Raw genomic sequence first — 13502 nt, 5'->3', positions numbered from 1 at the left:
TTTTTTTAAAACTTGTTTAAATATAAAATTGGAACCTAGTATCCAGCTTGAAAAACAATTCAAATTTTCTATTAAAAAAGACACATGGAAAATTATGAGTGGGAGTATCACAAGTTGACATGGTGATACTGTATTATTGTATAATTTATTTGCGGGTAGGGGAAGGTTACAGGGTTTGGACAATTTTTTTTTTTTTTGGTTTAAAAAAATAATTAATGTTTATTATTTTAAGGAATTTTTATTATTTTTATTGACACATCTCCACACAAAAATGGGTCTTCATTTGCGAATGATAAGCCAATCAAATTAACGAAATGTATACACTGATTGAAAACGTTGAGATGTAAACTAATGAAATTGAAACCAAGTGGCCCATTTTGATAATTCCACTAAACGTAGAGCGGCGTATAATGTCATTAGCCATTTCCTAATTTATTTGTTAGTTTCCTAGGTCCTCTAAATTTTCCGGATTTGAGTATGATTTCAAGTTTTTCTAGATTTCTAAATTTTCTTTTTATCGTGTTATCTCTAAGTTTGAGTTTGTTATAAATTCCTCACATAATTCATTAGAGTAGAGTTGAATTTTGACCTAGTTAGCATTTTCCTATATAATACTCATATTATACCCAAACATAAGTATTTTTCAAAAATACTTCCGTTTTTTGTACATGTGTGAAATACTTAGTAAAATGCACATTTTTTTCAAATCAAATGTACAATACACGTATTATTATACACATACATATTTATCACGTTTAATACATGTATTTTTTTACAAACTTACAATACACGCAAAATTCACGTATTATATACGTATTTTTCATATATTATTGAATAAAAAAATATATATTACAAATTATAAATAGATTATATTAAAATATTATATAGTGCCTGAACTTTTCATTTGTAGTTTTAAAAAAAAATTCTGAATAAAACATGTACATATTTTATTCGTACTTTTACTGTTCCGAATATTACTAACTATTTTGAGTTAAAGTTTGCAGAGATTGGAAAGTGGAAGCAAAAAAAAAAAAAAAATCTATTTAAATCCCACACTTTTCTTTGTTCACCTCAATACTTAAATCATTAAGCTCTAAGTTTTATTATTGTGTAAAAAGACAAAAAAAGGTCATCCAACTTGATGCTTAATCCTAATACATCTATACACACATCCCCACCACTCTTCATGTTAAATTTCAGAAAAACACAAACATATGGGCACCTATAACCACCGGAGGAACCTCTTGAGCTTGGTCTCTTCTAGTGAGCTTGCCATTGCTGTGTGTGCCACTCTTAGACTTGATTGGTTTTTCAGAGAGAGAGAGTGATTGGTTTTTCGGAGAGAGAGAGCAAAGGGGTTTTAGGAGGTAGCAGCTTCAAGTGTTTCTGTGCTCTCAAAAAGAAAGCACCAGAGACGCTGCCTAAACTTTTCTTTGCATACTTAATGTTAATGTTGGCAATGGAAGAAAATGGGGCAATCGAGAAAGAGAAAAATTACACCTTTTTCACTTTGAACCATCCGCAGCCCTCATTATCCACTGCTTTTCTTGATCAAATTCCAATTACATTCACCCCAAAAACAAAAAAACAGATTGACAAATTTGGTTGATTTTATTTTATATAACAATTTGGGAAAGTGTTTTGAACCCTAGCAAAACCCAGCACCCCTCCCATATCAATTTAACTGTCAACATTTCTTTATCAAAACCTCCTAGTTTATTCTCAAATTTTTAACAAAATAAATAATAATAATAAAATAATGCTGCTACACATTTGACAACAATGTTTTTCTCTCTTTTAAGTAATGTGAGGTTGAGGGGCAAGATAGCAGGGTGTGGGGTTGATGAGTTTTTTAATTGAATGCAAAATTAGTGACAAAGAAAAAAGAAAACACAAACCAAAGCCATAAGCAATATATGGAAGAATTGAACTCGTTTCTGAATCTAAAGGCCAACATAATCCCCATTAAACCCTTTGTTAATCCCCTGAGCACTACCCAAAAATCAAAATAGATTTTCTATTTAAACCCGCACTTCTTTTTGTTCATCTCAATACTTAAATCATTAAGCTGTAAGTTTTATTATTGTGTAAAAAGACAAAAAAAGGTCATCCAACTTAATAATTAACCTTAGTACATCTATACAGACACCTCACACACCCCAAGTGTTGGAATTCCAGTTACAGTTCTTGGAAAGAGGTAAAGCTGTTCTCTTTCTCTAGAAAGTATTAAATTTCGAGTTTGGGGTTTCATTTGTTTGTGTTTTTTTTTCTGTTAGGAACAAAAAAAAAATTGTGGGATTTAAATAGAAAATCTCTTTTTTTTTTTTTCTTTTTTTTTCAATTTGGAGTGTATTTAAGGATAATTTGGGAAGATAGTGGGGATTTCTTAGAAATTGTGAAAATTTAAATTAAAAGATGGGGTGAAAAGAAGTGTGGAGTTTAAATAGAAAATCTCAATCAAAACCATACTTGTATCATTGATAAACTTCTCAAGACAACCCACTTCTCTCTCTCCGTTCCTCCCCACTCCCTCGCCCCTTGTTCTAGACTTGCCTTAGGTTTTGTTAGGGTTTCGGTCATCTAATTTTGCCTTGAGGCTTGTTTTTCCTGATGGATGATTATCAAGAGATGGAAAGGTTTGGCATGGAGAAGGATTACGAGGACGGCCAATGGATCGGCAGCGAGTTCTATTATCGCAAGCGCAAGGATAAGCGCGTCCAGACCAAAGACGATGTACTCTATGGCATATTCTCTGCCGATTCCGACGACGACGATGAAGACAACGAGGGCTCCAGAAAACGCAGGAAAGATCGAAAGGTCGTCGACCTCACCAAGCCCGTCAATTTCGTCTCCACCGGCATCGTCATGCCCAACCAGGAGATGGACAACAATTCAAAGCAGCAAAACGATGACCTCGGCGCTACCGGCGTTGCCACCAGTGGCCTTGGCTTTGGTGCCGCTACGGCTTCAGGTTTGGGTTTTAATAATTTGAATTCCGGTTTAGGTTTTAATTCGAATTCGGATCCCACCGGTGGAGAGGAGGAGGATGAGGAAAATGACAGCAATTTTCTGCCGACGGCGTTTGGGAAGAAAATAAAGGAGGGAGCAGAGAGGAGACAGAAGGAGAGGGAAAAGCTCAAATTGCTGAAGCAGACTACTATCCAATCTCGAAGTCGAAGAGATTCTGAAGAATCTCAGTTTGGACTAGGAGGAGCAAGGGGGGGCGGCGGGGATGGGGGCCTGGGGGCCTTTGAGAAACACACCAAGGGCATTGGGATGAAGATGCTTAAGAACATGGGCTACAAAGGAGGTGGACTTGGCAAGAGCCAGCAAGGGATTCTCGCTCCTATTGAAGCCAAGTTGAGGCCAAAAAATATGGGTATGGGTTTTAATGATTACGAGGAGACTAAAATCAAGAGGCCTGGCTTGCAAGAATTGGAAGCTGAAAAGCCGAGCAAGCCTTTGCCCGCGGCCAGTTCCTCCACCACCACCAAAAAGAGCCTTTCCTGGAAAAAGGCCGTTGCCAACAGGGCTAATAAGGACCACTATGTCTCTGCCAAGGAGTTGTTAGCCAAGAAGCAGGAAGAGAGTACCGAGGTCTTTGTGCACAAGGTGGTTGATATGCGCGGACCCCAGGTTCGAGTCTTGACCAATTTGGAGAATTTGAATGCCGAAGAGAAAGCGAGGGAAGAGGATATTCCCATGCCTGAGCTACAGCACAACCTGAGGTTGATTCTGGACTTAGCTGAGCTGGATATTCAGAAGATTGATAGGGATCTGAGGAATGAGAGGGACACGGCGATCAGCTTGAACCAGGAGAAAGAGAGGCTGGCAACGGAGGTAGCCAGACAGAAGCAACACTTGGATAGCTTGGGGGATATTATGAGCGTGTTAGACCGACTGGGAGAAGAGAATATCATGGGAACATTGACGCTGGACTCCCTGGCAAAGGACTTTGGTGACCTACAGAAGAGATACGCTGACGACTATAAAATATGTAACTTGTCTTGTATTGCCTGTTCTTTTGCTCTACCTCTGTTTATCAGGATGTTTCAAGGTTGGGATCCTCTTAGGAACCCGTCCCATGGGTTGAATGTGGTATCCTCATGGAAGGGTTTGCTTCATGGAGAGGGGGAGAGAGAACAGTACCTTGATATTTGGGATAATACAATGCCGCCTTACACCCAATTGGTTTCCGAGGTTGTGGTACCCGCCGTGAGGATTGCTGGCATCAATACCTGGCAGGCCAAGGACCCTGAACCCATGCTTCGCTTTTTGGAGTCTTGGGAGAAATTGCTACCTTCTTCTGTCCTTCATGCCATATTGGATATGGTAGTCTTTCCCAAACTGAAGGACGCAGTTGACTTGTGGGAACCTCACCGGGACACTGTTCCCATCCATGTGTGGGTGCATCCATGGCTACCACTTTTGGGACACAAGTTGGAGGAGTTGTATCACACAATACGCTTCAAGTTGAGTAACGTTCTCGGTGCATGGCACCCCAGTGATGCCTCTGCCTATACCATACTCTCGCCGTGGAAGAAGGTGTTTGATTCAGCCAGTTGGGAACAGCTCATGCATAGATTTATAGTGCCCAAGTTGCAGCTTGTCCTACAAGACTTCCAAGTGAACCCTGCAGATCAGAGACTTGATCAGTTTAATTGGGTGATGAGTTGGGCTTCTGCTATTCCAATTCATCTAATGGTAGATATGATGGAGAAGTTTTTCTTCACCAAGTGGCTACAGGTTTTGTATCACTGGTTATGTTCGAACCCGAACTTTGAAGAGGTTTTGAATTGGTATAAAGGTTGGAAGGAACTCATTCCTGAGGAGCTTCATGCAAATGAAAGTATCCGGTATCAGCTTAATTGCGGTCTTGACATGATGAATCGGGCTGTTGAGGGTATGGAGGTGGTCCAACCTGGTTTGAAAGAGAATATTAGCTACCTTAGGGTGCTTGAGCAAAGGCAATTTGAGGCACAACAGAAAGCAGCAGCTGCACAAGCAAACTTGGGTGGCACTGCTCACATGGATGGCAGTGGTAATGAGATGAGCTTGAAAGATGTTATTGAAGCCCATGCGCAGCAGCATGGTCTGTTATTTAGGCCTAAACCTGGGCGGATGCATAATGGTCACCAGATATATGGCTTTGGTAATGTAAGCATAATAGTCGACTCTCTAAATCAAAAGGTATATGCCCAAACAGAGGAAAGCTGGTCTCTGGTATCCCTTGAAAGGTTGCTTGACATGCACAATAGTTCTCTTACAAGAAGACGCTGAGTTTTAGAAAGGCCTTTGAAGAGTTGAAGGGATGTGTGGTGACTCTGGGCTGAGAATGGAGCTGGTGGATTAGGTTGTATGTGCAGTTCCCATTGGTCATGGATCAAGAACTGAAAATATTAGCTTGGTCATGCATGTGCAGTTGGCTCTTTAGACTGAAAAGAACTGAAATGATTTCTTTAAGAAACAAAGGATGAAAAGAACAAGAATAAGGTGCGTTGTGTTTTGTTGTCTTGTCTTTGTTGACTACATTCCATAGACTATAAGAAGTTGTGGTGTTAGTGAGTGTGTTTTGTAATGAAAATATCCTTTTTCTTGACATGTCCTTGCGAAAGAGCTTTGCATCATATGCAATCTGTTTAACAAATCATATTTTTAAGTTTTTGTTTTCTTTCTAATTTTTATTTTATTTCTTTCTCCCACTCTTCCAATAGTAGTTATGTGGCTTGAGAAATACAATAGTAACAAGACTGTTGAACAATTTTAGGTGGGTATGGGGTTTGATACTCTGCTTTTAAGTTTTTTTCACTCAATGTTTATGCATTTTGTAATTTCCATTTACTTCCGATGTGGAGCGTCAGCTCAAAAAATAGCAGCGCAAACCAAACTGCTGGATCTTAAATTTATAACTAACTGAGTAGTCTGATATCTTATGTTCTATGTCATTTAGTTTTGCTGTCTCTGTTAAGTTCGCATAGGTGCCTTTTATAGTTTCCTAAGTTTATTTTATACTTACCAATTGAAATCCATCAAAGTAAATCGGTGTGCAATGGAGAAAGCAGTCCAGGATTGAATATGACTTTAGGGTTTAGGGTTTCCGGACTATGTGATCACAACAAACTTGCATGTTGCCTCGTTAGACATCATAAGAGATGATTTAATAACCTTTTTCTTCTGTAACTTTAGTTGATTGATGAAGTGGTTTACATTTTCCAGATTCTCCATAAACTTTTATCTCTTATATTTATTTCTTTGGTGGGAAAATGACATATTAGTAACTCTATTGCTCTGATATTCGTCAAGGTCATCCAGAATGGCAAGTTTGTCTTCTTGAAAGTTCAAATTTTAAATTAATGAAAAAAACAGTTACACTCAGCTGGTAATTTATATGCTTGATTAAATCACCTTGGTACTAACAAACTTCATCTAAGGAACTGTAATCCTAAGAATTCACGATGTTGCAGAGTTGATGTAGTTTCCTCAAGTGAATCTTGTGCTGATGCGTGGATTGAGAAAGAGGTGAGGAATGACTTGAAGCTGAAACCAACTTTAGAATAGTGCAGTCGCTTGAAAAGTGAAATAAAACTTGTTTGTTTTCCTGATTTGGGTCTGCGGTTCTTATTTCGTTGGTAACACAAAATCCCATGCTTTATTTATTTATTTATTTGAAATAGGACATCCCATATTTTATTGAGCTCGAGGTAAAAATTGTGATGCAGGATGGTGAGATGTAGTAGGCTACTAGGCTCTAATACCAAATCTAACATAGATCACTGCATATAATAAGAGTTACTTGACAAGCTATGTCTTTTATTGCAAGCTGTTTATGGCAGCAAGGCTTTTGGGGTAGAAGATTTAGAGTGAAGGATTTATGGTGAAAAGAAAGGGGAAGGGGTCAGGAGTTGAAGGGAAAAAGAGGAAACCAAGTCAGGGAAGCTGTTTTGTGGCTATGAGCAGTACCCCCAAGAACGGTAACTTGCTTGTTCCAGAAGCAACAATGTCAGATTAAGAAAAAAGTTTGCGGTTTGGTGGATATAAAATTTTGGAAAATTGGAGTTTCTTAGTATGTTAAACACGTCGATTACAAGATGGCTGCAGGAATCCAGATTTGTGCTTAACACGAAGCTTGGTGGTAAAAATCCACGTGGAATGCAAAAGAAAAGAATGTTCTATATTCTATAATTTTCTTTTGTTTGGTTCATAGATGAGAGTGGTAAAGAAAACAACGCAAAATTTTCCTTTCAGCTATTAGACATTTAGCTTAATGGCTGATTATTAGGCTTTAGCCTAAGGCTGTTTGCTTAAATTTAGGTCTTGTTGTAGACTTGATTAACAGAGTATTTTGTGCCCTGGATTTCTGTATAAATTGTGTGTACTCATTTCATTTCGATATGCAATACGATGTTCTTCATATCCCTTTCTCAAGTTCCTTTTCAACATGGTATTCAAGCAAATTTTCTATTGAGACCTAAACCACTGCTACCATTACCCTGTTTTTTCTATTCTTTTTCTTCTTTTTTGAGGTTACTGGAAATCTGTAAATTTATATCCACACATGGAAATGGGATGTCCATGTATGGCTATTAAGAGTTCTTCTTCATTGCAATGAAGGTTACATTTCAGACAGGATTGTTATAGAAAAGGTTAGAGATTGTTCTCTACGAAATGTTATAACTAGAACTAGTGACGATGTAAGGAGTACACGATGGGGTCATACTACTTCCTTTTGGTCACAAAAATCACTTCTCTTAATGAATAATAAAATAAACTGTTTGTTTTTGTCCAAATATAAGCTTATCAAGTCCTCCAATATATATAATGTATTTGTGCTATGGTCTGACTCCAAGAAAAAAGTTCTAGAGAATGATAAGCTTATACTTGGACAAAAACAAATAGTTTATTTTATTATTCATTTAGAGAAGTGATTTTTGTGACCAAAAGGAAGTAGTATGACCCCATCGTGTACTCCTTACACCGTCACTAGTTCTAGTTATAACATTTCGTAGAGAACAATCTCTAACCTTTTCTATAACAATCCTGTCTGAAATGTAACCTTCATTGCAATGAAGAAGAACTCTTAATAGCCATACATGGACATTCCATTTCCATGTGTGGATATAAATTTACAGATTTCCAGTAACCTCAAAAAAGAAGAGAAAAAACAGGGTAATGGTAGCAATGGTTTAGGTCTCAAGAGAAAATTTGCTTGAATACCATGTTGAAAAGGAACTTGAGAAAGGGATATGAAGAACATCGTATTGCATATCCAAATGAAAGGAGTACACACAATTTATACAGAAATCCAGGGCATAAAATACTCTGTTAATCAAGTCTACTACAAGACCTAAATTTAAGCAAACAGCCTTAGGCTAAAGCCTAATAATGCTTTTTTTTTTTTTGCACTAAAGGGTTCATTCTGTGTATGGCATCAGTCACCTGAACCTCCTCACCAGGCAGACCCTAGGGGTGAGAAGCTGTAAATTACTTGTTCTGTTGGTGGGGCCCTAATGTCTCTTTTAATCTAAGTCATATTTCTTAAACATCACTTGGTGACTAGTGCACAAAGAGTTGCATCATGTATGCAATACAGAAGTTTGAAATAATTTGATCTCCTGAATCTCAGTTCTAGTACACAACTGCATTTGTCAACCGTTCTAGGCCTGAAACTGGTTTGCTTCGCAATATACATGATGCAACTCTTCGTGCACCAGTCACCAAGTGATGTTTAAGAAATATGAGACTCTTAGATTAAAAATTACACATAAAACAGATCAGAGCAAAATAGGACATTGTATTGCGAAGCAAACCAGTTTCAGGCCTAGAACAGTGCACAAAAGCAGTTGTGTACTAGAACTGAGATTCAGGAGATCAAATTATTTCAAACTTCTGTACTGCATACATGATGCAACTCTTTGTGCACCAGTCACCAAGTGATGTTTAAGAAATATGAGACTCTTAGATTAAAAGAGACATTAGGGCCCCACCAACAGAACAAGTAATTTACAGCTTCTCACCCCTAGGGTCTGCTTGGTGAGGAGGTTCAAGTGACTGATGCCATACACAGAATGAACCCTTTTGTGCAAAAAAAAAATCACGCCATACATAAAACCCATACCCTTATATTTGTTCCAGCAAGTCCTCCCATATATATAATGTATTTGTGCTATGGTCTGACTCCAAGAAAAAAAAAAGCCTTAATGGAGGATGGATGCCCTAAAGTTCGGGTTGTGACTTCTGATCATATTCAGCAGCACATGGAGCAGTATGTGTTCTCATAATTCCAATGTAAATGAGATTTTTCTGCTGAATCTTTTAAATAAATTTGGACTGTTTATCTTTGTTAAAATAATCAAGGAGTTCCAATTTTGATGCATAAAGTCCAAGCGTATAATATATTTGTATTTCCTGTAATACATGTCCCGTTTCTGGCTGCCACAAATTCTGTTGCTTCTGCAGCATACTATTTGCAGCCATAACCTTGAGTTTAAGTTGGGTTAAGTTGTGCTTTACTAATTCCTGATTTTTTGCATGTTTTATACTACTAGTAATATTGTACAGAAGTTTGAAATAATTTGATCTCCTGAATCTCAGTTCTAGTACACAACTGCATTTGTGCACCGTTCTAGGCCTGAAACTGGTTTGCTTCGCAATACAATGTTCCATTTTCCTCTGGTATTTGTTTCTCTGATCTGTTTTATGTGTAATTATTTTTCTTGATCTGTAACTTGTGATTTTTCTATGTATAACAGGTTGTAGCCTTAAGGGAGGATGTTCAGACCCAAAAAAAAGCCTTAATGGAGGATGGATGCCCTAAAGTTTGGGTTGTGACTTTTGATCATATTCAGCCGCATGCAGCACATGGAGCAGTATGTGTTCTCATAATTCCAATGTAAATGAGATTTTTCTGCTGAATCTTTTAAATAAATTTAGACTGTTATCTTTGTTAAACTGTTAAAATAATCAAGGAGTTCCAATTTTTATGCATAAAGTCCAAGCGTATAATATATTTGTATTTCCGGTAATACATGTCCCACTTCTGGCTGCCACAAATTTTGTTGCTTCTGCAGCATGCTATTTGCAGCCACAACCTTGAGTTTAAGTTGGATTAAGTTGTGCTTTACTAATTCCTTTTTTTTGCATGTTTTATACTACCAGTAATATTGTTCGACGATTCACTGGAGCGCTCTTGCAAAAATTAGTATTTAAATTCCTCAAACTTGCAAAATTTAAAGCTCTGTGAGCTAGTGGCATTGGTCTTCTTGCGAATACAAAGGTTGTGTGTGTCTTGGCTTCAAAGCCAAGCAAGATTGTGGAGGCCCCCCATCCTTGGAAAGAAAAAATAAACTTGTTTCCATATTGTAGGATGTTGCTATTTTATTCCCTTACAATTTGAAAAACAAGATTTAGGTATCTTGTATGTTCACATGGCTGATGTACTTCAACATTCGCTGAATCATGACCTTAGCAACCTGATATGGAGTCATAATACTGTTATTTTTCAGGGAGCCTTCATTTGGAGCTGCAATGCATTGGTTTCTGAGGTAAGGCATGTTAACTGTATGATGTGTTGCCATTTTGTTCTATAATGTCCCTATAATTTGATGTATGAATCTCTGTTGTGATGTATCTCTGTTTGAGTTCATGCCAATTCATTTGTTTTGTGTAGATTAAAGCATCACAAAAGGAGTTTGAGAGGATGCTTCAGGAACACAGTTCTGTTCTACTAGAGATGAAACTTGTCATCTTATTTTCTGCTAATGGAAAATTTAATACACAAGAAGTTATGTTCATGCTGTTTCATCTTGCCTATGACCTTCAGAACAGATGCAAAAACACACACATGCACATACATGTATATTTTAGGTCAAGTTTTTTTTATTAACAATCTTTAATTTGTTTAATTTGCTTTGTAATGGCTTATATATATGGTTTAGATTCAGCAAGTTTTACTCTTAACATTATATTGAGAAAAGAAGTTCTATGAGTACTTGCTGAATGACTCAATGTCGTGTCATGCTGAACAATTTTGAATACAATAATTTATTGATTTTCCTTTTTCTATAACATGAATGCTATGACCTCACTCCTTATTTTTGAAACATTTACAGAGGTAAAAGTGGGAGTATTTTTTTATTTTTTTATTTTTTAATTGCCAAAGTTAGGAAGGGGAGGGGAAAAACTCACACACAAAGGTACTATGGGGGTTTGAACCCTAGACCACTCGGGAGCACACCAAAGGCATGGGCCAATCCAACTAACACTCCATTGGGAAGTAGTATTTGGTGCCATGATCTCGTCACCTATTGTGGTATTTACTGCAGTTACCTGTTATATTTACTAGCTTATGGAAAACTTAACATGTTTTACTGCCCATGTTAATGTTTGTGATTGTAATTTTTCTTGTTGCTTCCAACACCGTCATTTTGACAGGGTACAATGTACTTGTGCAAAAGCTTTGAATTTGGATGAAAACTGGCAAGCTCGACTTGAAAGGGATATAATCATGAAGCTTCAACATCTAAACTTCAAGTGATTTGAATGCTCTGGTATTAAGGACGATGCCTATACTTGATAAAGACTCAATTTGACTGTAACTTGATTTGAGACATTTGATAAATGAAGTTATCAAGCTCTTTGACCTATTTTTACTTTACCAGGGAACAAGAATGTTTGGCTAATAAGTTTTATCCTGTTCCATGCCTGGCAGGAGTGGGGAGGGGAGATTAAAATTTAAAAAGTTGACCTTAAGCTAAAAGTGTAAAATATAATATTGACTAAACTCAAACTGAAATATGGGTCATTTTTTACTCAAAATATCAAAAGGTTTTTGTAAACTAAACCCAATTGTTGATTAATGTATTTACTTGGGACAATCATATCTCCCTTTCACCTCTTTCTATATCACTTTAACCCCTAAATCACATTAGAACTAGATATATTGTGTGTTTCCTACTTAATGAAACAACCAACATCTATGACGGTTTTGAGGAAGCAAATGAAGATTTTTTGGCATGTTTTAGTTTGGACTCGCAGTGAAGAAAAGGCTTAGAAAATATAGTGCAAGCAATTTTTAGGCGACTTAAGTCTCGTATGGTGCTTAGGGTTGGGTTGGAGGTATGTTGAATGAAGAAATGAATAAATTTTGTCCAAGTTGAAGGTAAAAAGATGGATTACTTACGAAGGAAATTGATCTCACCTTATAACTTATTCTTTCTAATCTTCCCAACATAAAAAATCATTCACGTCTATTCATTTCCTCCTTCAATATAACACAATGAAGAAAGTTATTTAATCTAATACAATTCTAGGCACCAAATGAGCCGTAAAGTATATTATGGCTTTGAGAGTGAAAGATAGCTTAGGGGTTGATGGTAAGGTATGGGTGTCCAATTTGGGTGTTCAAAGAAATTCATGAGTTTTTTAGGGGTACTGATTTTCCCATTCCTTTCTTATCCACTTACACTCCATTTTTCTAAACAAAAATGAGTGTAGGTGGATAAAAAGGGAGTGGGAAAATCATTTACCTTTTTTAGATGTCTCTGAAGTTTTTTGTGTTAGTTTTATATTGGGATGTGACTTATTTAAAAATAAATAAAAACTTGATGAGATTTTTTTTTCTTCTATATAAGTGATATTGGGAGAGGGAGAGTCAAACCTAGGACTAAGGTTGAAAGATAAATACTCTTAAACACTTGAATTACAAGCCAATTGAAAGTAAGATTCGTCTTTTAGAAAGCTAATAAACTCAAGGTTTTTAATTCTTCTTCAAATATATATATATATATATATATATAAACAAATTTGGGTCAAGAAACTCAAGGTATTAGGTACTGTTACAGGCACAACTTGGTTTGGGCCTCATTAACTTATATCAAATCCAGCTAAATGCACTTAGCTGGGCTTAAAAAGCCCAACTATGCTTATGATATTACAAAACCAGTTTACCTTACCATTTACAAAACATCCACATGAGAGAAGCATTATCATTTTTCAACACTTCACATTACTTATATGTGTGTTGTTTTTGACTTGTTAGTTTACTATTGGGATGGTTGTGCTCCGGTTTGGATTGGTTTCAAAACAATTTTTTTTTAAAAAAAAGGGGAAAACGACCATTAATAGTTCAATTTAACATTCCATCAAAGTAAGGAACTAACAATCTAACTCTATTAAAGGTTATATCAATGTTCATGATGTTGTATAAGAGTAAATGACGATGATTAATAAGAAAATGTGAAGTGCTATATCTATAAACGTGTTCGACATAAGCCAATTCAAATGAATTAAGATTTAGTTTGTTTCGGTCCAAGATTAGACTTTTCTAGAGTTAAAATTGAACCAAACAAATAAAATTAGTTTTGTTCGGCCGGTTTGAAGGGTTAATTAAGCGGTTATTTGGTAACTTGTAGTTTACCTTATAGTCCGTAAAAGTTTATAGTGTTAGAAGAATATAATAAAAGTAACTAGTACGTAGTTTTATGTTGTAATGGTTTTCAAGTATT

The 13502-nt window shown here is 36.5% G+C and overlaps 1 protein-coding gene across 11 annotated transcripts; it reads left to right on the top strand.

Annotated features, from left to right (window-relative positions):
• Positions 1 to 2465: 2465 nt before the first annotated feature.
• Positions 2466 to 11640, top strand: LOC110765608 (septin and tuftelin-interacting protein 1 homolog 1-like). 11 transcript variants are annotated; one of them, XM_088244665.1, is made up of 6 exons: positions 2466 to 5493; positions 6465 to 6519; positions 9750 to 9866; positions 10503 to 10541; positions 11163 to 11308; positions 11431 to 11640. In XM_088244665.1, the coding sequence occupies exon 1, from the start codon at positions 2611 to 2613 to the stop codon at positions 5278 to 5280; it is 2670 nt and encodes an 889-aa protein (XP_088100791.1). In that variant the 5' UTR covers positions 2466 to 2610; the 3' UTR covers positions 5281 to 5493; positions 6465 to 6519; positions 9750 to 9866; positions 10503 to 10541; positions 11163 to 11308; positions 11431 to 11640. The 11 variants fall into 11 exon arrangements, with proteins under 11 accessions (XP_088100791.1, XP_088100788.1, XP_088100785.1 ...); XM_088244662.1 differs by having other exon boundaries at positions 9750 to 9889; XM_088244659.1 differs by having other exon boundaries at positions 9750 to 9889; positions 10156 to 10541.
• The last annotated feature ends 1862 nt before the right edge of the window (positions 11641 to 13502 follow it).

Source organism: Prunus avium, chromosome 1 (assembly GCF_965620075.1).
Source record: "Prunus avium chromosome 1, drPruAviu1.hap1.1, whole genome shotgun sequence".
Lineage (NCBI taxonomy): Eukaryota > Viridiplantae > Streptophyta > Magnoliopsida > Rosales > Rosaceae > Prunus > Prunus avium.
Note: the sequence above shows the minus strand (reverse complement) of the source record. Positions and strands in the feature narration are given on the sequence as shown.